This window comes from Alligator mississippiensis, chromosome 1 (genome assembly GCF_030867095.1).
Source record: "Alligator mississippiensis isolate rAllMis1 chromosome 1, rAllMis1, whole genome shotgun sequence".
NCBI classification, from domain to species: Eukaryota; Metazoa; Chordata; order Crocodylia; family Alligatoridae; genus Alligator; species Alligator mississippiensis.
The window spans coordinates 179,039,949-179,065,143 of NC_081824.1; the positions used below are offsets into that span (position 1 = coordinate 179,039,949).

At 43.3% G+C, this 25,195-nt stretch overlaps 2 protein-coding genes across 6 annotated transcripts in view; one reads left to right on the forward strand and one right to left on the reverse strand.

Moving 5' to 3' along the window:
* Positions 1-20,101, forward strand: part of CDC42BPA (CDC42 binding protein kinase alpha) — a 349,488-nt gene extending 329,387 nt beyond the window's left edge. The window contains exons 35-38 of one of the 4 annotated variants that reach the window (XM_014598103.3): positions 12,550-12,679; positions 13,270-13,427; positions 14,846-14,959; positions 16,417-20,101. In XM_014598103.3, coding sequence (XP_014453589.2) covers positions 12,550-12,679; positions 13,270-13,427; positions 14,846-14,959; positions 16,417-16,521 — 507 coding nt within the window. In that variant the 3' untranslated portion in view covers positions 16,522-20,101. Of the gene's footprint in view, positions 1-3,901; positions 5,748-12,549; positions 12,680-13,269; positions 13,428-14,845; positions 14,960-16,416 lie in introns of those variants that run through there. The other 3 variants (XM_006265476.4, XM_014598104.3, XM_019483101.2) reach the window with 3 other exon arrangements.
* A 3,330-nt stretch (positions 20,102-23,431) lies between these two features.
* The window catches only part of COQ8A (coenzyme Q8A), a 65,666-nt gene continuing 63,902 nt past the window's right edge, over positions 23,432-25,195 (reverse strand). For both annotated transcript variants that reach the window (XM_014598148.3, XM_019483102.2), the window contains exon 15: positions 23,432-24,895. In XM_014598148.3, the coding sequence (XP_014453634.1) occupies positions 24,602-24,895 (294 nt within the window). In that variant the 3' untranslated portion in view covers positions 23,432-24,601. The remainder of the gene's footprint in view (positions 24,896-25,195) is intronic.

A 25,195-nucleotide genomic window follows, 5' to 3' on the forward strand; every position in this document is an offset into this window, starting at 1 on the left:
CTGAAAATTCCCATTTCCACTGCCTGCCAGGCTCTTGGCCTTGTTAAAATAAAGCATCTATTTTGAAGCCAAATAACTGCTTGATGTTTAGATGATGCAAAGCCTCTGACAAAAGGGCATACATAGAGCCCCTACCAGCAACCCCTAGTCAGGCAGTGCTCCCCTTGAAGCTAGTGAAAGCTTCCCTGAGCTATGGACTGAAAAATAATTTGTTCAGATAATTTATAAGCTCATCTCATAAACAGTGTTCTTGTGGTTTGACTCACCATCATGTTTATGATGGAGTTTATGAGCAGAAGGTAGCAGAAAACCTTTGCAGCTATCACTGGTCTTTTAGAAGAGGAGGGAAAGATGTTGCTAAAACATGCAGTGGGATCCCACTGTTTGAGTCTGGGGTACAAGCACTGGGCTCAGAATGCTCATTTGACCTCATGTCTTCTGTAACTGGTGATACTTTTGTATTGCCCTCCCATAAGGCGCTTCACATGCCACGTTAACCCCTTTGGAAGGGTGAGTTCATTGAGACCGAGGACGTGCAGAAAATGATCTCTCTCTAACCAGTAATAGCCCAGCACTGGCGGGCTTTATGGTCAAGTTAAACAAGAAGCAACAGAAAGGTCACTTAGTGCTTGAATAAGAACAAGTTAGACAGTGCAATACCTGAGGCAGTCCCCAAGGGAAGCTGGTAAACAGTTCAACTTGCTAATAAAGAATGGCTGGAGACGTGCTGTGTTCAGATTCCTAACTGAGTTATTTGAAAATGGGATGATGATCTTCGGAGAGGCAGGGGGTAGGGCTTGAGCTAGAAATAAGCAAAAATATCATTATCCCACTTTCAGCTGGTACAATAAAAGTGTCGTGGCTTGCTTAAAGGGAGGAATATCTGTTACTGCTAAGGTGAAGGGAATGCCAAAAGCATTACTGTTGATTGTCCTCAAGGAGTAGAAATGCATGGGAAACACCAGTTGCTAAAATAATTCACCCAGATCCACTTTAGATGCAGAAAAAGAACTGAGTGGAATGATGAAGTGGCCCCTGTATGGCACTTTTTATATTAACATATTGTTAGCAATTTGCTACTGTTACTACATTCAGTAGAGCTCTTCCTCGCTGAAGGACATTTAGGACATTCTGACCAAACAGACTTCACTTCAGTTTCCAGGTCACATTTGGAAGTAGGGTTTAGTTTCCTCCTTTTTCCAATCAACAAGACTTTTGCTTTTCATTTAAAATAAATAAAAGGAGACAATATTTCTATACAAGATAAAACAGAGCTATACATTTCTCCAGTCTTACAGGTTTATTGATATTAGCATTAAGAATTTACTGCTGCAAGTTAATATACAGAGCTCAGTGGTGGGAGCCATTATTGAGGTAAAACTGGATTTGGTATTTATTATAGCTGTGCCCACAGGGTCATAGGAAGTAGGATAAAATAAGAGTAACACCAGTGACTCTGCTTTTACATATTAACTGATAACCTGGGGTCAGGAAAACATTTCCCCCAAAGAAATGCTTTTGCACTTTGTTTTCCCCTCCACAATTTCCTCTGAAGCATTCTGTTGGACTAGACATACATTTTAACCTGTGTCAAGCTGATTGCTTTGTTCCTGCTGAAGGAGAGAAGGGCAAAGAGAACGTCTTTATACAGAACCATTTAAAACCTAGACAGTAATTCTCTGCAACCACTATTTCAGATATCGGTTAAGAACTGACAAGTCAGTTTCTCCTACTATATGTTGCTGCAGTGAAATCAGAAGCCCGTGTTTCTGGCATCACGCTTTGTTAATGTTTAGATGAATGCAAAATTACAGGCAGAATTTATTGACTTCTCTGAAGAATCAGTTGGCAATGACAGATGGCCTAGGAGTGAGCTGGGGCATTGTCTAAGCATAAGATACCTTCAAAAACTGGAGCATCAGGTGCAAAAAAGTAGAAGTGATGGGCCTCACAAAGTAGTTCTAGTGCATCTGTAGGACTCTCCTATATGATAGTTCATCTTGAAAGAGACTTCTTTGAATTATTTAATTAATTCTCATCTTATTCCTGAAATTGTAAATATAGTCCTCTGAGTATTTAATATTTCTGATACTAGATGTTTTTATTCACCTTGTTGCACAGGTTGTATTTTCCATCATAGTAACAACATATTAATTCAATTTATTTCTAAGAGATATGGAAAAGAGTATAACATTTTATTTTCTGTGCCCCTCTTGGAAGCAGAAATAGAAGAGGATAAGCAAAACATTTTTGAAATGTCAAGGCTTTTACCACTAGGGGGTGTAAATAGTGTCAGCTAATTCTTTTAGCGTTAAAATGCATTTGTCAGGTTTTTTACAAATATATACATGTTTTATGAGAAATGCTGAAGAATTGCCTTTATGCTTCGTATTGAAAGTTTACAGGGCTTTTAAAATATTTTAATACAAAGCTAAATGAAAATACAAAGACCTGATCTTTCCACCTTACTCATTGGTGTAGCCAAATGTGGATTTACAATGCCAGGATCCATATGTGGACCCATCAGCCCAGTTGCAGGTTTGACTGAGTTCAGGAAAGTGCTGAGGTCAGCAGAAAGGGCCTTGGTAGTAGATCCTAATACAGAATAGACATTTAAAAGCAGGACTGGCTGAGGGAAGAGGCAGGTGTTGCAAAGAGAGACTTCAATTTCTGAGTCAGCAATTTGTATCCAACACAGGATGACCGTGATGAGACATTACTGTCATCTAATGTGTCTATTCAGTCCAGTTCCTACTGGAGAACTGTCATCTTTAAAAATCACTGTTGCAGTTGGCACTAGCTGGTTCTTTTGTTGCCATGACCAAGGGGACATCCTAAGGATTGACCAAGCCATAGAACTCAAATGCCAAGAGTTAGTCCTCCAAATTTCTGATGAGGTCCATCAGCAAGGCAGTGTGAGAGGGGCACTCGGACTGCCTATCCCCACATTACATCTGTTTTGTGAATAAAGAGACAGCGTCAGACTGTAGTGCTGTCAGTCTGGGCCCTTGAGCATTTTTGATAATTGAGAGTTACTTGGTGGAAAAAGAAACATAGTAGGCTAAATCCTGAGCTTCCTCCCTGTGTGTTCGCTTTGGAATACAGATATCTGTGGCCAGGAAGAGACCCAAACTGGGTCTTGTGCAGCATCATTTTAAAAGTAAATTAACTTTTATAAAGGCTTTCATTTCAGTAACTTAAAGTCACAAAATGATGATGAGTAAAACTGAAAGCTTGGAGCAAGTCTGAGTTATGAGGCACATTGTCCAAGAAAGGCCTACACAGGGATATGGAATAGCACAGCATGCATTCTGGCACATAAAAAAGCCATTGCACCATCACACATGAGCAGAGAGGTACTTGCTGTGCACTATAGTTTCCAGATGCATAGGTGCAGGCATTTTGCAAGCACTGTTTGGATACCTATTTTTGAACTGCTGTCTGTCTTGGGAATAAGTCATGCATTGAATACTTTTGAAGTAAATTGCTTCCTTTTAATATAGCCCTGCATCAAGCTTCCTTTGGGTAGACCCCTGCCCCCAAATACAGATCCCTTGATCTTAGTGGGGCCCCTTAGAGGCTCAGGAGTCTGCCTTATTTGAGCTTGGTGACTGGGGCCTCAATTTGGAAAAATACACAAGACAATCATAGAACAGTAATTGTGTAATGTCCATACCTGTATCCAGCACCTTCACAGTTTGCTTTAGAGTCTCTGATAACTGGATTACTGGATTCACTTACTTAAAAATGAACAAAAAGTCTTATCTGTACGCAACAGGCCTGTGATGATATGTTTAATTGATGTACCTACCTGTTCTGGGTCACTGACTAGAGTTGTGCAATTTAGATTCACTTCTTTTAGTATCCCCCAACTTATGTATTTATACTTTTTTTCCCTTAGCAGCCTGTCACCAATTAAATACACATGAACTTGTCCCGGCAGTTCAGTTCATTTTCTGGCCCTCATATCCTTTGAAGCCCCTTTATCATGGAAGCTTGTAGTGAAGATCTGAATTCTGGAATTCTACTTCCTGCAGCACGTATCAGCTGTCTACTTCAGATATGCAGGATTGATTTGTGCTCCCATGCTCTGTATGCCTGAATATTTTACTTATAAAATCTAGTTCATTGTACCTCAATTCCACTCCATTTTACAGGTATCATTATAGTTCAGTAAGAGACAGATTATTTGTAAAGTTTTATCTGTTTCAGTAAAAGGCATTCAAAGTAATTGATATCACACATATTTAGTATTTCATACTTCCAGTGTAAACCTCACTTATGTGTCAGATGGCAGAATATTATCATTCAATCCTTGGTTTCACAATGTGTCACCATAACCCAACTTTCTCCTATTAATGGGAACTGGATAAATATTTCTGTGGTCAGAAGCTGGTTTACTGTCCACTTCAGAGCTTGTAGTATCAGGACAGGTTTTTGTTTTTTTTTCCTTATTGGCATTTAGCAACATGACTTGATTTTGCAGCAGGCTTTCAGTGTTGTGCTAATGGAGAAGCCATTCCCACTTTCCTGTTTGGAAAAGTATCTTCCTTGCTTATTGATGACTGTACTGATATTCTAGATACAGCTAACCTTATTAATAGCAATGAATATATATTATATACTGTATGCTGTAAATCTATGTTTCATTGACATGCAATGCTTCATAACACCAATACATTAAAAAAAGTAAAAGAAAACAAAAACCCTATTGGGATTTTACCAGCTCAGACTGAGGGAACAGTGCAGAACAGTAATAACTCTAGCTTAATCCCAGAGGTAATATGTATGGGAATGCCATTTGATGCTCTTCCCAAACTTCCATAAATTCCTTATGTATTGATTTTCAGCCTTTTTGTACCATATTGCCAGCATTGCTCAGACATTTTTTTCCCCAAAAGATGAAGAGAGCAGTTGAACAAAAGGAAGCAAAAAGGGTTATTGAGTAGGAAAAGCTGGCCTACTTTCCCAGTGGCCATTATCCTACCTATCCAAAAACAGAGCAGCCTACTGGGTATGCAAAGATAGGATCCCTCTACAGAGGGAGGAAAAATGAGACTTAGCAAGTTATTCAGATACATCTTGTGGATTTAGGCAGCTTTGAATGATAAACGTGGGACCTAGGCATTGTGCTGTCAGCACGTTCTGTGGAGACTGATTAGAAGGCGATTTTTGTTTAATTAGTAGGTTCAGCTCTTTTCCCATCCTTTGTTTTGGGAGCACAGCACCCAGCAGGTTACTGAGCTGAAGTACAAGGCTAGCCTCACCCACTGGGAATGCAATTCACTGCTGTGGAGACCACGAGGTCTCTGCACTACTGAAGTCCTGTAGGGTCTTTAGTGGGACATAGGCATTATGCTGTGCCCTTCCCTACAGGTAAGCTCGACCCCACTTGTGTGACACTAAACAGTTCGCTTTCCCACCTGAGCTCCATTTCCCCAGACACTATGTTCCCTCGCATTCTCAGTATCTACTATATCCATGTGTTTATGGATATTTATAAAAGTGGCCACCCCTTAACGCATGCATGGCAAAAGGAAGTGTCATGCTCTTTCACTTTCACCGTTGTGCCTCTATCTTTACTCCCTTCCTTATCATCTCATCCACGTTCACCTTGCCTTGCTTGTGTCTCATTTAGATTGTAAGCTCCTCGAAGCAGGGAATTGATGCTTTTTGTTTGTCTGTAAAAAGTCATACACAACTACGGTGCTGTTTGAAATATAAATGACAATAAACACTAGAATCCATTCTGGAGAGTTACAAGTTTGATTTATTGTAAGTTGCTAGCAACAGTAAGGGTGACAGGTACCTGTGATACAGTCGAAGGAGATTGATAGGGGAAAGGCGGGGTGCTGACCTGGGGGATCTGCCTGCTTGTGTACAGGCAGGGATTATTTGGGAATTCAATCCTGTTCTTCGCATGTTCCTGCAGATTGTTTGTTAGTAATTTCACATTACCTGTGTAACCATGAAACCATCCTTCACTGCCTCTTTTTTTCTCTCTGTTGTCTTTGATAGCCACGTTCCCCTTACCAATCCCCTCATCATCACTCCAGTCTGATCTCCTCTCCGAGCAACTTCGAGCACATCTATCACATGACTGTTAATTCAGCTGAAAAATTCCTCTCTTATGATTCCATAAACCCAGCCTGTCCCCCAGCTCTGCGCTCTGCCCCTGGCACCCCAGCCATTATGACTCCGAGGGTAGGAACAGCTCACTGTACTAACACAGTGTGGTTTTCCTCTTGCTTGGCTAATAACATGGAAGAAACAAGCCTCTGCAAGTGCTTTCCCCTTCTCTTCTGAACTCTCGTGTGTCCCAGCCAGTTCGTATCCGCCATTCTACCCTGGTGCTTTCCACAGCTGGTCACGTACCAAGGAGCAGAACTTCACAGCTTAAAAAATTAAGGAAAAAAACTGTTGGCTTGAACCTCTTTCCTGTGAAAGTAATGTCATGTTTTTAATTGCCTAATGGGACGTGGGAAATTAAATGGTAAAGGTTTACATCCTACAGCATGCATCCTGCCACAGTCAGCAGTGGGGGGGCTGCGTTCTGGATAGCTGATAGGGCTGGGAAAAGGTTGACTAATAATAATGCACTTTCTTTGAATGCAAGTTTTGCAAGCACCCTTCAGAGAGTAAGAGAATGTTTCCATGCCTGGCAGAGTTTACAGCCAAGCTTGAACAAGAAGGTAGACAAAGGGTGGGAACAGGGGCAAAACAATTAAAAATAATATGAGCTTTTTACACAGACAGCAAATCCCAAGAATACCAGGATGTTTAAGCTGAGGCTGAGATAAGAGGTGATTAAATCATTCTTTTTGGGCTGGAGACCACCTTTTTGTTCTGTTTGTGTGCACCCCCTCCCCCCCAGTTGGGCCCTGGTCCATGAATGAGGCTCTTAAGCACTATGGTAGCATAAATAATAATAAAATAATAAGCTACTGCAGGGCACTTCTTTGCAAGTTTGGGAAACTCAAATGAGAATAAGGTGGCCAGCTTCTCCCTATGAGCTCCTGCTGCTGAGAGGGTTTTTCAGGTGTAACCCCAGCAAGAATTTAGACCCTTGAGGGAAAATTATTCTTTTCTCATGAAGGGGGAGAAAGGCACAGTCCAGAGGCAAAGCTGTTGGCAGGAAAATGTTGGGAGGCATTGCTGGACATGGAAGCTGCCCATGTACAACTAAGTCCCAAAGAGTTAACGCATGGCCAGTTGTCCCTGTCACGACCTGTTGCAACTGTAAGCAAGCACAAAATATTAATAAGCAAAGCCACGGTGTTTTATAGAGCATGTAGGCATCTTGCACCTAGTACGGTCAGTCTGTATTTACACTCGAGGCGTTTCTGCTGGGCAGAGCCTTGTGCCAAATGTCTGAAAGCAGAGCACCCCGTTTAAGGCCAAGCCAGGCCTTGTCCAGAACGGCTGAAGTGCTCTGTGCCGCGAGCACGGGGCTGAGGTCTGCTAAGCACTGAGCTTCCCCCTAAGTCCCGTTTTGCGTGAGTCATTGAAAAAGTCAAAGTTTATTGCATTGCAGCATTTTCACTTTACCGCAAAAGTTTATATATTTAAAATACAGTGGGACCCAGTCCCTTTTCCTTACCCTTTCTCCGGTGAGTAAGGCGACAGCAAGCAGGAAGGGCTGCGCATGTAGGTGCTCACTATATGCAGTCATAGTAACAATGTTGACCTTGGTTTAAGAGCAGCGCTTCCACTGCCAGTGCACTTACATAGCGATCAAGGGTGTGAATGTGGAGGGACATCGGGGAATCCAGAGCCTTGTGTTTGCAGGCCCGTTAGCTCACCTAGAGGACTGGCTTTTATGAAGGAGCACGCTCTGGCTGAGGGAAGAAACGGCATGGACTCTGGAAACTGGCTGGGCAACAGGGAACCAATATTCTTGTGTCCAAGGGGCTCCTCATGGCAATTGAGTGGGGTCAGAGCCGGGATGGGCCTGAACTAGGGACCTGAAGGGGACAAAATCAACGCTGGGGCGTTGCAAGCAAGTCTAGCACCCGGGGACCTCATGTATTGCCCTATGATCAAAATAACCTTTCACTGGAAAATACCAAGCCAAGATTCACTTAGTGATGGGTAGACTCGTTTAGTGAACCCAAATAGGGGAACAGCTAGAAAAACCAGGGGAAGCCACCCAACAGCCAAATTCCCATGGAAGCTGCAGTCCACCCAGTGCCATGGACATGTAGAAGACCCCGGGGCAGAGTCTGAGGAGACGGAGCGGGGGAGGCCTCACTGTGGTGAGACTTGGGAGTAGATCAGTGTTCGCGGGGTGGACGAGTCTGGGTCTGCCGCTACACAGATGAGCAGCTGCTGCATTTGTGGAGCACGGCAACTCCACCACAGTTTTACTCCCTGATTAAAACTGCGATGCACAGAGCTAACTTGGGGCTTTCACTGTGGCTCAAGCTTATAGCCTGCTCCGTCAGCAGCTTCTCTGCTGGGGAGGGGAGGTTCCTTTGCAAGGGTATTTCTTCTATCCATGATTCCCCACTCTCCATCTTAGTCCAGCAGCGGGGAAGGAGTTTATATGCACAGGTTTGAATTGCTTGAGCTAAACCAGATTGTTTGTTTCTTAAAGGCTCACAGTTAATTCTGATTGATTGTTTTAATTTGCTGCTGCTGGTTTGTTTTCCATAACTGCTGCTTCTAACTGCCATCTTCTCCCTGGTGCCGGCTTCTTCTTCGCGTTGCGTGCACATTGCTCTGTTGCCATTTTTGCATTTAAGTGCCAGGGTCACTGGGATTTATTTTTAGACAAAGGAACAATGAGACCTTTGCTTGTTGGGGTAGGGAGGAAATCACATAGGTGGAATTACATGGCCTTTGCAAACAGATTCAAAGAAAAACAACAGTAGTCAAATCTGAGGCTGCAAGCCAACCTGACTGGGTTTGAGTTTTACACTGTTACGGCTGATCTCTTTTAAATGCATGTATCGGTCACCGGTGCCCACCTTCCTAGCTCCATCCCGCGCACCCCACCCATCCACCAGTTGTGGCTGCTCAGCCTCTGGTAAGGAGAGTTGCTGCCTTATTATTATTATTATTATTATTATTATTATTGAACATCACTCTTCTCTTTGAGAAACCACTTGCTCCTTGTCTGACAGGCACTGAAGCTGCCTCCTTGTGATTCCAATATATTAATCACAATGTATGATATCAAAGTGCTGTATTTTGGCTTTTCCTAACTTGTCTCAAAACACCACGTCTGCTCTGTAGTTAAACACCGGGTACTTCATCCCTTATCACTTGTTCTGTGCAGTCTCCACCCACTGTCAGCATGCTCAAGCTGAGATCTTCCTGGGTGTTGCAGGACACACAGACTGGCTCCACATATTCTTTTATGGTAAATAAGATAATTTAAAATATAGTTTGTGTGTTCACTGCTTTTCTGGAAAAAAAGGGCATACAGGCAATACAAGATAATATTTATTTTGACTATTTTGAAGGGTGCTTGTCAGTCCTACAGATTTGCTGAAACAGCCGGAAACAATCCAACAGCAGGGAGATAAACTGGCGAATCAAATAGGGCGTTTCCATCCCTGCAGTCTCAGGTTCACCTATGCAGGTGGCAGAGAGAGTCTGAATGAAAAAAAAAAATCAAGCTTCTTGTGTGGCTTGTTGCACATGAAAAATGAGGAGTTCATGTCATGTGGGAAAATGAGGCAGAAGTATTCCCTGTTGTTGGAAAATTGTTCATAAATGTAGGTTAGGAACGGTGGCGGTAACAGCAGACCAGTAACAATAATGGTACTTACTACACATCCCCTAGTTGCTTTGCTTAGTCTATTCCAGCCATTATAAACCCCCTCCTTAGCTAAACTATTATATAACCTACCTAGAGAAATGGATAGATACTCTATAAGTAATAGATAGCTTATCATCTACCATATACTTAAGTACTGCCCCTGGATACCAACAAATCAGGAAGGAAATTTATATTTGTATTAAGGATATAGGCTAACACAAAATAGTTCAGACCGATTTCCCTATACAGTGGATTAAAAACATTGGTTTGCTGTATCTGTGTTATTACCACATTGCTGAAGGGGGAAAGCTACACCAGGAATTTAATGATTCTTCAGCAACTCACACACACGCACCCCTCCCCCTTCACTATTAAAGTGCTGCATTATTAGCTGTGTGTTCAGCTCTTTCTATCCTCTCCTTCTGGAGGCAAAGTAATGACGTGGGCATTTTTCTCATGTTTCCTCCTTGAAAGATGAATCTGAGAAGGTTCCTTGCAGTACTGTTAAGAGATCTCTTCTTTTGTGATGCTAATAATACAATTAAACATAGCTCAGAGGAAGTAGAAAGGAAGAAAAAAACCCACCAATCAAATGCTAATTAGTCCTGTTTAGGGTTAGGGGGTTACTATATCATTAAACAAGAGCAGCTACTGATTCTGCCAACTCTGTGCAAAAAAACCCCGAACTAGCACAGAAGTAATGGAATAACTGAGTTGGGTTTTTTTTCTCAGACATCACCATGACATGGTAAATGCGGTATTTGGATTAAATGTGTATGTCTACACGGTACAGCATATTACTGCACAGAGATAATCAAATACATTCAAAACACAAAGCAGGATATGAGAGACAGAGAGCAAGAGACTAGTACTTGTGGTACCCAAGCATCGCTATGCCATTCAGACATACTCGGTGGGACTGAGTCTGCCCTGCTTGTTTATGATCCAGAATATTTCCCTGATTGATTGGATATTCTCAGACAGAGCCACGCAGGGAGCAGAGATCGGGGCAGAACCGACCTCATAGAGGCTTTTTATTCTTGTTGTAAGTTTCATTAGCATCCATGCCTACAAGGGCAACTACAGTTGTGAATTATTTTGTATCCTTGGCTATATTATGCTAGTCTGAAATAATGTAAGGCATTAGTAGTAGAAAGAAATAAACTGCAAGGCAAAAATACAGTCCAAAACATAAATAGCTGAAGCTTGGACCTAGCTTTAGGCTAGGTAGGGCCACTTTGGGCTCTGGATCTATTTCTTACAAAGAAGTTGCATTTCTTCTCCTGTATGGAGAGGTTTTATATAGCCAATTCTCATTAGTTCTAATGATTTATTTGTGCAAGGAGGGAGCCTGATAAATGCACTGATATTTAACCAGAGATCATAGACAAACAGGCATGTTGGAAAGCCCTTATCAATGTGACCAGGAAGCAATCTTGTATACAAAGGCTGCAGGACTAAGTGTGCTGAAGTCTTGTTTAGTTTTTTCCCCCCTGTGATCACCTCTAAGATTACAGCACTGAAAACAAGTTTCCCAGAGTTTGTTGCTCCAAACCATCATTCCTCTTTCTTCAGACATGCAAGAGAAATTGGAGGTAGTCTAAGAATGATGTTGTAGCTGTGATGATCCAGAATTTATGCCAGAGGCAAAAGATATCCTACGAAATCCTTATTCAAACAACTCTGTAGTTTGGATAAAGTTAGACAAGCTTTCGAATGCAAGACATTCTTCGTCAGGTCTCTGATCACAGGAAGCCCCAAGCACAGCATAGTCATAAATAGTCATGCTCTCCCTGGCTTCCTGTAATCAGAGACTTGATGAAGAATGTCTTGCATTCAAAACTTGTCTAACTTTTATTTAACCATCTCTGTAGTTGGGATAGAGAGGTCACCCTAAGAAATCCTTGCTTTTCGTATAGGAATTTAAGACACTCCTGCAACTGAGTGGTGAAATTCACCAAAAGGCAGAAACGGTTTGCCCCTTAAACTGATAAGGCATATTTTCAGCCCAGCTGATACGTGGCCAGTTCAGAAAAACAACTTTCAGGTGTGTGGTGGCATGAAAAGCAAAGCAGTGGAACAAGCCCTAATCTGAGATAACAGCAAATCAAAGTACTTACAAAAAAAACCTCTGACTAGTATTTAGATGAGGCTTTTCTGTCCAAGCAATCTGAAACTAAAAGGCTAAATCTGCTCTTGGCGACATCCATGTCGATCTAGACTGACCCTGCTGAAACTAATCAGGTTTCTTTAGTATAGCTGTAGGCACAGTTTGGCCCAGTGTTTCTGCTTAACTGCATGAAGCACACGACAGGCATATGGCACAAGTAACATTGTTCTTCTTAACAAATAGATCTAGCGCACGCATGATGCTATTGAAGAGACCCCGTTTAATAAAATATTGCTTGGAAACACAGACCCCCAGAAAATATGCCATGTTTGTTGGGCATCTTTTAGTCTGTCACCTAAATTGGTATCAGATGTCAGACTCCCAGAGCAGCCCACTAAGGAAGTTCTACCAGGGAGTCTTTCTTGGTCATCTGCATCTGTCCATGTAATTCAGCACCGTACTGTCATGCTGTGTGATCTTCCAGCCTCTGCACTAAGTTGCAGAATACTATCTTGCAAATTTGCTGACCTACCCCAGAGGTGATCTAGCTCTGGTAAGACCAGGGCATTACTTGGACTTCCTAGTCTCATTTGGTACCTGCCTGCCTCCAGCACTGAGTCAGCAGTAGATGAATTGATTAAAGCATTTTTCTCCGTGTCTCCCTGCGTTGCAGAACCTTCGGCCTCAGGAAAGTCGGACCATGTTCAGTGGCTCTGTCAGCATCCCATCTATCACAAAATCCCGCCCGGAACCAGGACGATCGATGAGCGCTAGTAGTGGGTTGGCAGCAAGTAAGTTACCAGGTCTGTCTTGCCTTAAATTGCATGTAGAAACATGGAAAGCTAATGCTGGGTGCTCAGTATTGGCTTGACTGTTCCCACTGACGTCAGTGGGAGTGTTCAAGTACTGACCTTGGTAGGAGCTCTTGGGCAGATGTCAAGTGATACTGAAAATCTCACATGCTTGTTTCTCTGTTGTTGACATTATGATGGCCAGGATCAGAATCTAAACTGTCGGTCTATCCTGGGGCTGCGTGACGACTGCTGAGTCTTGGAGTCAAGGGCAAATCAACCATTGGCTCCAATGCTGGTTTTTTCCTTTGTTGTTGTTGCAGTTTGCTTCTGGTATGGCTAGCACATGTTACAGCAGTGGACAACTGGCTGCTGACAGAGAAGGGTTAATTTTTTAACTCTTTGTCCTCCCATGGTCCTGTCCAAATATTGCAGGGTTCAGCGCATGATCACGTCAAGTGTGTTGTCCAGGGCATCTGGGAATACAGAGAGGTCCGATTTTGTTGAGGAAGGTTTTATTGGAAAGCAATGGGGGACCATAAAGTAGCCTTTGGCCAGCCTAGCATATGTCCCTACAACCGTTGTTTCCTTCCGCCTTTTAGGGTCGTCAGCACAGAATGGCAGTGCTCTGAGGCGGGAATTCTCAGGAGGGAGCTACAGCGCAAAGCGTCAGCCTATGGCATCACCATCAGATGGGTCGTTGTCTTCTGGTGGTTTGGACCAAGGCAGTGATGTGCCGACAAGGGACTATGAGCGGGAGGTGAGTAACAGGAGTGGAGGGAAGAAATCTGAGGGCTCTAGATACAGCCATGGTCAAACAATCCTCTTGTTTGCTGATGGAAGTCTAGAGTAAAGTGAATGCAACAGGACAGAATTTGGCCCCAAAGGCTCAGATCTCATTTTTCATAATCACGTTTTCTCTATTACAGCCATTGAGAATTCCTGGTATATGAAGTACATCAAAATATGTTAGCTTTGAATAGTTGGGCAAAAAATGGGCCCCTGAGCATAGCAAACCAGTAAGACTCACGAATACGCTAGGTTGGTAAAATAACTGCATGGTATGATGTTGATTTTGACCTACCCCAGCTAAAAGTGACATTATTCCTTGTGTCCTCTGGCAGCCAGGAAGCTTAGCCCATAAGTAGATGTTTCATAGGAAAGATACCGATTATATATGGGAGGGTCTTCAGTCAAGTAGCTAATTGTAAAAATTCAGAAATTGGCCATTTGTCTCAGACTGTTGTCTCTATTCTGCCAAAATATCAGATGACAGTCAAGGGTAGCCCCTGCCCAGGGCTTGGAGTTAACCTTCATTCTGGAAGTTGCAGAGCCAACTGATTTTGACGAAGCTCAATCAGGAAACTGGCTTCCTAATTGAGTAGAAGTGCAAAACAGGGGATGCAGACACACAGTATTTATATTAGCAGAAAGAAAGAGCAGACGTGTGAATTAAGTCGTACACTAGTGTGAGTCACTACTCTGCTGTAGTTACCTGGCAAAAAACCCCGAGTCCTACAGTGACTCTACAATGGTAGAAGTGTTGCACGTCCACACCTCTCATCAGTTTTGACTCAAGCAATTATCTGCAGCTCCTCCACCCAGGAGTAATGTGCTCTAATAACGGCCTGTAGTCTTTTCTAGGATAAGGTGGTTGTCCATCTGCTCTGAATCCTGGTATTATTTACATAGATGTACAGAACTGGGGCAAATTAAACTGATGGAGACGTGCTGTGCCTCCACGCTCAGCTTGTGTCAGTCACAACTGCTGCATGAGAGTCCAGAAGTAGCTGAGAGTTAAGCAGCAGCTTAGGGTTACAAAACTGTACAGTCAAACTGAGATTATCCCCCACCCCCTCTTCCCTCCCAGAACCAGGGCAGCTGTCACCTCCCCTTCCACTGGTAGCCGCTTCCCCCGTGTGCCGGCACCGCTCATGCCTTATGTGAACCCAGCTTCAAACGATTCACTGAAACACAAAAGAAAAGTAAATGCTGAGCAAATTACACTGGTATAGCTGTTCAATCTATATTAGTGGACATAAAAGCTAGGGGGAACATATATGCAGACATCTAGTCTCTGCTGACTTGTTCAAATGTGTGTCCTCTTTGGTCTCAGACAAACTTGCCTTCCATTACGCTGTTACTTATTGATGTTCTTCTGCATTTCTGGGGTTGCAGGACTCGGACTCGCCAAGACATTCTACAGCTTCTAACAGTTCCAACCTGAGCAGCCCTCCCAGCCCGGTTTCTCCTCACAAGACCAAGAGCCTCTCCTTGGAGAGCTCTGACCACGTGAGTTGGGACTCATGAACTTCAGCATTCAGACCTGACATCACAGCGGCTTATCCCCTGGCTTCCCCTTCACTCGTCCCAAGTTCACTTTCATCACCCTTTCCCCCTCTAAGAGGATCGTGGGGGTGGGGAGGGAGTAAGATAAAAGGTTTGCCTTCTCCAGCACCATTCAGTGCTGCCTCACCTCCCCCTCCCCAGATTCAGCAGCAGCAAACAAGCAAACCTAAGGTGTTGGTAAATAACAGATACAGTAGATTTGTATTAGCACTGGTTTCATTTCATGTGGTCACAGCTGCTTTTCATCATTAAAGGTATCTTTACCCCATCCCACTTCCAGAAAGGTAACTTAAATAGACCAGACACTATCCATAGAAGAGAAAGGCAATGGCTTTTGTTTTTCAGCCACTAGCTCATTATTCTGTATGAGAGTAGCACAGAGACCCCGCCTCTGGTGGGGAGCAATCAGCACGTCTAAGAGGCACATAAAAGCTTTCAGCCAGCCACCACCTTTGAATGTCAACCTGATTGTCGCCAGCAAATCCTTATTGATTAAAACAATGCATATTTTAGTACAGTACAGAGTTTAAATAAATACACAAATTTAAGAGTTAAATACGTATGTATATATTCAAAGAGAAGAAGCAGCATCGAGTATGCAGCAGAAGATGGATGACTATTTAAGAGATCCTTTAATTTAAAAAGATATGTGGTGTTCCCGTTTTCATACCAAGTAATACACAGATTTGAGGCCTGGCCTAAAATTATGCAGGAGGAGGGACGTTCCCTTTGGGTAACACTGCACTGTTGGAGATTTTCCTCCAGTGTGTTCAGTGACGAGTCTTTCCGCCTGTCAGGAACAGAACTGAAGCCATAACCCTCACTTTAGAGACAGCCCTATCAGTCCTTTGGAAGAACAACACTGATACGAAAGTGAGCCCTTCCCATCGACAACTGAGAGCAGTACTCAACCATAGTGTCGTCAGGGTTTCAAGGGTGTGTGCGCTTGTTAGGTAGTGTATCACCCAGGGGCTCCCAGCTTGTTGCTCGATACAACATACATCCCAGGGGTTAAGGCAGCAGAAATTGTAAGAAACACTGTTTCTCAAAAGGGTCAGCCACTGACCTGGTTTCATTAGGGAGGGAGTGGTCTTCCAAGCCTCCTTGGCCATTTATTAACCATAAAGCTGTTACATTTGTTACCAAATATTAGCATATAATCTACATCAGCCAAATGTGAGTGCCGTTAGCCTGAAAATAGCCTCTGTTGAATATGTTGTTGCTGTAGCATAGTAACGAACCTTGAAGACTTTGACCTAATACTGTTCATGCTGTGGTAGTTGAAGACACCTGATAGCCCAGAACTGCCGTGCTGAAGAGGTTCATTATTCCCCCCGCCCCCCCAATTCTGGATTGCGTTTAGTCATTTCTATCCAATATCCTGCTGTTTTGGTTCTTAGCGCAAGGCAGACTGCAGGGCAGAAAGAACTCCACCAGAGGGCAGGTCCCACAGAAGATGCAGTCTGCCTTTCAGCAACAGGAGCCGGATGACCATCATTAAATGAACCGAATGAAAGGGGGAAACATAACCTGCAAATGGACACCAAGGAGGAAAGTCCTTTCCCTTTTGTTATTTACCAGGATGAAAGTGCTTTTTGTTTGGAAACACATGCGTGTGCATTTTCTTCTCAGAAGGATCACTGCTAGCTTTCTGCCACAACCACCCCAAAGGGCTTCTTGTATTTAGAATACTGATTGTGCGTGTTTTAGTACCATTTTATCGCTTCTGTCAAACCACTCCAAGCCATTCCAGTTCACAGTATAAAGAATTTCACCCAGAGTAAGAGATGCTGAAACGAATGGCGGTTTTGCTGGATTTTTTCTTCCCAGTGGAAAACGCGGGTAAGTTCAAGGATGGGATGATTCACAGGCCTGGGTGAAATACAGATATAAGCAGTAGGATGCAGATCATTGTCTTCACCATTACCCATGCTGGGTCTCCTAGAAAAGATCTGTTTTGTTCTGCAAAGAGCGGATTGTCCATATGAAATACCATATTGCAGAGATATTTTGGGGCAGGAATGCAGGACTTGTCCATTGTGTATCATGTCCAAATCCTATCTATCCAGTTCCGGTTTTCAGTGTATCAAGTTGGTGGCGTGCATTTCCTTGTCACAGCTGGAAGCTAGCATTCCTGCAAGCTTGGCATTGCATATTCAAATCTATACCAAGCAGCCAAACACTTCAAGTTCATTCCAAGCTCAGTAACTTCTCATGGTGTTGTGGGAGAGACAGGGCACAGGGACTGGGCATTAGCTGAAGCTCACTAGCAGTTTTTCCTTAAAGGCTGTACCAAAGGCTTCTCCTCTTCTTACAGTTCCCTCTTTCCAGTGAAGTCCATCACATCTGTGTGTTCTTCAGAACCTTCCACACTAATTTTTTATTTATTTTATGGTGCATTTAAATATTAAACCTCATGTTAAAGGAGGCATTTGAACCTTCAGGTTTTTAGGCTAAAAACAGGTCATAGTTGAAGCAGTTCTGACTGATCCTAGTCGAACCCTGCTTGTCCATGGAATGAATGACAATTAACTCAAATTAGCCCCGACTGTCCCAGGAACAAGTTTTATCACAGATATTTCACAGGTACTTAAAGTGGGACAGTGGACTTGTACATCTGTAGGATCCCAGGAAAAAAAAGGTTTTGTTCTGGGAGAAGTCTGACATTCTGTTTTTAGCCTGAAAGAAACAATGCACAGTAGTCCCCTTATCTGACCGTGTAGTCCTTTTTAACCAGTCTGCGCTCCTGAAAAACAGAACCAAAGACCCAGCACATTTTTAAAAGAACCATAAACCAGTGGACTTGCTGTGGTGCCTGTGATCCTGTTTCTTGTTACAGACTTAAATTTTCAGATGTAGCATCCACTGGTTATGTTGCAAAGCTGAATTCCATAAAGCAAAACCCAACTGGAGGAGGTCTGCACTGTTAAACATAGTCTGGATAGTCTAGGCTTTGGCAGTGTCCTTTAAGATGACTATTTAGTCATTCTGTACATTTTACACAAGCCACACTACTGCTAGAAACAGCAATGGTTTTCTTAGCTGAAAAGCAAATATCCACATAAGTTATTTGAAAGGAAAAGAAAATGTCCTAGGACTTGAGCTAAATGTTATGTTGTCTTGGACCATTTGAATAGATGCTGATTTCTCCAGTGGGCCATGCAAAATCTGTTTTGGTAGTGAGCTCTTGTTATAAAATATGCATGTTGCAGATGTGCTTTTGAATTTCTCATGAGATGGGAAAAATAACTTGGCCATTTGAACTGTACAATTCTTGTCTGGTTTCTTGGAGGCAGTCGACTTACAAGGTTTGGTGTTTGCAACTATGCAGTGTAGCAGTGTTCAGTGTTTCCAGTTGCAATGCATTTACCCGGGCAATTTATAATCACCCATTGAAACTTTTGACTAATATTGTAGCATATGTTCTATGTACACAGTATATATATATTTTTTCTTCCTTTGCCAAGACTGAAAGCATTCTTCATTTATCAGGACCCTTTTATTTTGCTTTTGCAAATGGCTTTAGTCACAAAGAGAATCCAAATAGATTCAGGCAGCTACTGTGAGGAACACAGCTTCCAGGTGACAGAATGAAAAGGTGCAGAAAAGTAATTTAAGCTCCCACACATCACATTTGGTTTCCACATTTCATAAAGGCAGTGCTAGGTAAGAGAGCTTTGGCTGTATCACACTCAAGCTGTAAGAACCATTTAGTTCATAGTTTGGAAGCACATTTCTGGCCTTGCTTAGGCAACTTTTCTCCTGTCTTTGCACCTTTCTTAGCATCTGGCTTGTTAAACTTGTGGATCATTATTATTTCAGCAATATTCCTGACTTGTTTTGGAGACCAACGAGCTTGATTCTGATAAAAATCACAGACCACATTTGTGTTGAACTCTCAGGTATGTGGTTTATGGAACACAGCAGCAGAGGCACGTAGGGCTCTGAACACAAAACAAATGAAAGCACAGACAACAGATGGCAAGGGCATATGTAGTTCACTACAAATAGCTTTGGGCTTAAGCAAAACATTGCTCAAGCAATAGCATCAGCCTTTCAAAATAATACTTTTTAAAAAGTCAGAATTTTGGAGGAACTGGAGCACCATGAGCATCCATAGTCTTGTATGTCCAAGAACTTTGATGGGCCAGACTGGAGTGAGAGACCCAGCTGGTGAATGGTAGAGAACAAGTGCTTTGTGCAACTCCAGCAGCTTCTAAGTGGTAGGAAACCTTTTCTTCAGACCTCTTTCTTCTACAAGGTGAGCACCAAGGGTGAAATTCATCCCTGTGCAAAGCCCCTGCACCTCTTCCGCCTTATCCTGAGAACTGAAGCGATACAAAGACTTTGTGCTTGGCTTGCTACAAGAGTTCTCTCTCGCAAAGGAGCCTGGGACAGGCCCTGTGCGCTGACATGAATCGCACTCCAGCTACACAAGCAGCCTAGTCCTGGCAGGCTACCGTGGGCTGCGTGCTCAAGTCCTATTTGAGAGGCCCCCAAAGATCAGCTGTCCCGCAGGCCTTTCGCTCTAGACCTCACTGTGCAGAGAGGCAGTTCCACAGCTTGTCTTCTCTTCCTTTCCATTCAGTTTAAGAAAGAACCCCTCTTTCATTCTGCAGAAGAAAGCAGTCTCATTCACAGGGAAAAAAATTCATAAATAAAACCAGTGTTGGCATTGCAAAGCAATTATACCTGCCTTTTTATGTATGACAGTTTCATATCATTTATTTTTAAAAAATATATTTTTTAGGTTTTTTCATTGTAATATTATTGTACAGTTTTGCATGGCATAGATGTAATCACTTTTTTGTTTTAGAGTATAAAAGCTGACAAGCGTGCAGTGTGGGGGAAAGACTGCTTTTTGCCTCTTCTCACTATTTGATTGTTTTATGCCCTCAATGTTGTAGAGGACATTGTAAGAGATTCTCTGCTACAGAACAATGATGTAGATTCTTTTGCACAGAAATATTTAAGGTGGAAAGTCAACAATGTAATAAATGACTTGCCACCAATATTTTACGTTGGTAACACACTTAATATTAACCTACTTTGATGTATTGCAATAAAACAGGGAACTGTTAGAAACATGGATGTTTTTGTCTTTTATCCCCTGCTATGGTTTGTTTTGTTTTTTCCAAGGGGAGGTGGAAGGAAAGGGAATGGAAAGTGGGAGGACAAGGGAAAACAAGAATGTAAACCTATCTACGCTAGTCCACTGCTAAGCGACAGATATGCATACATCCAGCATCAACAGTGCTGTCAGCCTCCTGTAGGTTTTTACAGAAGACCATCGGCACCAGTTACCTTCTGTTGTGCTTTTGCTATCTTCCACTTCACTATACGGAAGTGCATCAACCACAGTTTTTCCTGAACCTTTTAATTAGCTCAATCTTTCCCAATCTAGTGCACCTCCTCATTTCCATCAGCAGTCAGTCATACCATCCTTCTTCTGAAGGCTGACTCTTAAGTGAAAGAGTGCCCAAGACTGCTATAATCAGCTCCTCCTCCTTCCTTTTCTCAACTTTTTAACACCTCTTGTCTTTAAGCAAAATGAACCCTTTGCCTTTTCAGAGAGGTCCCGGCGGCCTTTTGCCTCATGAGTGATGAGGATTCTACTGCCTTTGACTTGCGGGCACAGAGCTGCTTTTGCACCTTTCAAGATCTTCATTTCCAACAAAACTTCAAATTCTACATGGACCTCCAGAGATGCTGAACCCCTGTCCCCATGAAAGTGGCCAGCATTCTGCCCTTAGACACTTTTACCATCTGTCACCCTGTCCTTTGGGCAGCTCCCCCATCTTTACCAAAAACCTGTTGGCTGTGGTCACCAGTAGTAGGAACAGGACATCTGTCTTGCCAATATCCTCAAGTTGGACATGTTACTAGGGAAGACCTAAGGTGGCTTAATCACCATCATGTTATCTTTCTCCTGGATGCCTCGTAGGAACCACCTGTTAAGCAGGGTTCTCAATAGGCAGACAGTCCATGCCTACATCTCTCCAGGCAGACCTGTTATCTTCCATATCCCTAGCTAGAGATATCCTAATCCTAGAACCTGTCCCCCTTGGGCCACTTCATGCCCCGCTTCATCTGTGTCCTCTGTAGGCCTTTTTTCCCCTCACACCCTAACTTACTGGCCATAAATTCATGCTTTATTTTTAATCTCCTCCCAACCTCACCTGCATCACCACAGCTGGAAGGGTCCTGAGCTAGGGGGCCTTGGGAAAGCAGACATTGAGTACCACTGTGGTTGACTTCAGACTGTCTGTGCCCCGTCAGCACTGTTTTACAGCAGCTTGCAATACTGACTGGCTGACATATATGACCAACATTTCCAGTAAGGAGTGGGTCTGCACCTCCACTCCAATCCCTGCCAACTCTTACCTTTAAAAAAGAAAAAGCAGTTTTCAACCTTCATGCTTGCAGCATATGAACAGAAAAAGCAACTTCCTTGCTGAGGGTTCCTCGAGGATTTATCCAGAGAGTGTAGACTATATACTTAAGAGCATTCATGTTTGCCCTATTCCCACAGTGAGAGTACATGCAGGGGATGGACTGTGGTGAGAAACAACAATGTATATTTTTTGCTCCATGTAAAATGTTTGGACCTGTGGTCAGTGCACTGGATCATTCCTGGAATAGGTCACGTAACAGTGCCATTACAAGGTGCATGAAAACCCTTAAAGCCCTTTCCAGACCACTGTGCTACAAAAGCCTTCACAAAATCTCTATAGGACTATGAATTCTTATAGGCCAGGAGGCCTAAAGGCTCTCTTATCTAAGGCTGCACCACATGATGTTTCACTGGAATTCACCCTTAAGAAATCTATGCAAACAAACCCAGTGCTCTGCTGATCTTGTCCAAAGCATTAGGTAACCCAAAGGAGAGCTGTACTCACTGCAAATGCCTCTGGTATTACATGCAACAGAAGACAGGTGAAGCCCAACTAGAAAAACTAGCACAACCAAACACACTCCACCCCTTGCATCTGCTGCCACATCACTGAGTGATTTGAATGCACTGGGGCTTGGGAGCCTTGCTCTCATCCTTCAAAGCTCTTCTCTACAAGTTCAGCTGGTCCCATTCCCTTGTCAGCTTTTTATACTTCACTTGGGTTTTTTTGTTTGTCTGTTTTGAGTTGGGTTTTGTTTTTTTAAAGCTAACCTCTCAAACCATTTCACTGCAATAGGACAGGTGCCACAATCTCCATGACCCTTCTAGTTAGTTCCTGAAGGTGGGCTTCCCTCCCACACATGCTTGGCACTTCAGTGACTGGATGCATAGCCCTCCACAGTGAGGTCCTGGAAGTACGTGGATCAAATCAGTCAATCACTTTGGCATTAGGGGTACAGGGAAAATTTTCCGCTCTACACAGTGGGTGGCCACCTTCAAGGTTAAAAGCAAGCAAATACAGCACTGCCTGCTAGAGCCAGAATAAAAGCCACCCCGCCTCTGCTTTGTCTGTGTCAGTGTGGGCTTCAGCCTGTGCACAAGATAACTGGACTGGACAGTAGAAAATAGGATCAATAGTAAGATGCTGACTTTCCTAATGTGCCTTGCTTGAGTTCAGGTGAAGTAGTTTTCAGGTTTTGCTCATGTACTTGAATAAAGGGAAAGGCAGACAAATGAAGGGGATGTTTATTTCTGCACACTCTTATACAGGCTGCAGGGAAAGGTCCACTTTGTGCCCCCCACCCCAGGTTCACAGAAAAGTAGGACATGTTCAGCACCAAGGAACTGGGCCTACTGCATCTATGTACTCACCAGGTCTCTGCTCATCACCTCTAAACTACTAGCAGAACCCTTAACTGTCATGTGCACCAGAAGTCCAACATAGGCATTCAGATCCTTTTCCATTCTGGGGCTCACCAGCCAGCTCAGCTCTAAGTTTTGATCAGGAGCAGAACTGCATCTGCTCTACCTCCAGGTCAAGTGGCTCTGCCCTGCACCTAAGCATTATTGCAGGGGGGACTTTTCTCTTTAGATTATATGTTATATTATACACATACACACATGTGTTTACATGTACAACATGGGAAAGAGTGGAGAGGCGGAGGGGGGAAGAGACAGCAGGAGAGAAAATGCTTCCCTCAAAAGCTGGTAATAAAGGAGACTAATTTAAAAAACACCGTTTACCAGGCTAACAGTTCTCTTGTTCATAGTGGATTTATCACCATCCCCACTGTGACCAGTGGCATAACTGGACTGGAAAGATTAAGAAACAAGTATGTTATGGAGACAAATGTGCACTGGCACAGGTGGGTTCTTTTGCAAAAATGTTGCTGTCCTTCTGGGAAGATGGAAGAAGCTTCTCCTTCAGCACTTAGCTGCTATTCCTACCCCAGGAGGGAGGCTACTTGATAACAGCCCACCTGAGGCAAGGCAGGGATGGAATGACACAGGCAGAAGCGCACTGCACAAGCACTCTTTTTATTGCAAATGGGTCAGTCACACAGATACAGGAATTGTACAAAACCCTCATGAAGCAAGTTTGCCAGCTCGACTCCAATAGTTCAGAATAGTGCACTGGATTATAAACAAGGATTACACATTTGGCAAAAGCTTCAAATGCCTGTAAGAGGGTAAGAGAATCCTGTAGAGTCTTTTGCCACCTTCCCTCAAACACTATTACAGGACACCGGAAGGTGAAGTCACAGCTCCTTTGCTAGGACTCCAACAAGCCAAGTGTCCATACCTCAGATAAGCTAACTCGCCATCAGGGGAGCTGGTACTTGGCAGACAGTGAAGACTCACACTAGCTGTGCTCACCTACAGCTCTATGTTTTGTATACCCAACTCTCAGAGTTACTGCGATCTCTGGCTTGTTTTCTGGGCAGCGGCTCTCCATGCATTTTTAACAAAAATACATTTTGGTACCACTTTTCAGATTTTTTAAAACCTGTGCTTCCTATGCTTAGCTTGCAAGCCAAAGAGTCAGAGGCAGAAGGCATAAAATGTCATCCTATATACACGCATACTGTAGGCTATGTCACCATCAGTAAAATCCAGGAGGGTTCTTGACTGCCACCACTCAGCTTACAAAAATAGGGGTCTATTGTAGGTCACCGTATTTTATCCTATAATTCACAGTATGAAAACCACTTGAATTCCACCTTATCCGGAAAAAAGCAGTGGAGGAAGGGGTTATCTTTAAAAACAAAACAAAACAAAAACAAAACATGATTTTCTAAGAATTACAAACAGGTTTCAATACAAACAAGTTCTGCTTTGGCTCTCCCTCCCCCTACTCTTTATAAAAATCCCACTCAATCTGCAGCCACCATCAGTATTAAAAAATGTATGAGAGAGCTGGTCAGTGCCCTGAAATGGTACAGAAGCACATGGTAGCCTAGTTCCACCACCTCAGGAGGACAATCCCCGGTAAGCCATGGACTATTTAGTACTTTAACTGCAGTGTAGGACAGACAACACGTGAAAAACAAGTGTGTCCTTGTGAAACGAGCATTTAGCTTCCAGGAAAAAGGCTGCTGCATCTTGAAAAAAAATTAGGGTCTAGGAACATGGCATACTGAAGACTACAATACTCTTTGCAAGAACGTATGACTGGGCCTAGTTCCACCTTGCTAATCTTCTGGCTTTTTGCCCCTAGTACTCCAGTATTTGCTATATGCTTCCTGGAACATATGTTTGCAGGAGATTTTAGCCTTTAGTTTGGCACAGATGAGGAAGGAGCCCCCCATCTTCCGGTGGAGAGAGTAGGTCTCCTCGGGCGGAGGGATAAGCCGATGCTTCAGCATGACTGGAATTAAGGTATGGATCTTTTCCGTGGTACTCTGACTGCCGAAATCAAATGGTTCCTCAGCTGCAAAAGCCTCTCCCAGGATAAGGATAGCATTTAAGTGGGCATCTTCCATTTCCTGCCCAAAAGGAAAGAGGCATCAGTAACACACAAGGCTGGCTCTTGGCAGCTGCTTTTAACGCAGGGGTTGGGAGAGAAAAAGACGTGCTGCCAAGGGCTAGCCTGACTAGGAAACAGACAACACCCGCTTTCCAGTGTGCAGAGACTAGACAATACTCTAGGTCAATTCAGCTTTCAGGAGATCAGCCTCCAGTGAGACCCTCGGCCCATTTGGTCCCAAGATGAGGATGGAACGGACATGGCTGGAAGAACAGGAGCTGTTTCTCCAGGTAGAAGGAAGAGTACTCTGGCTTGTCAG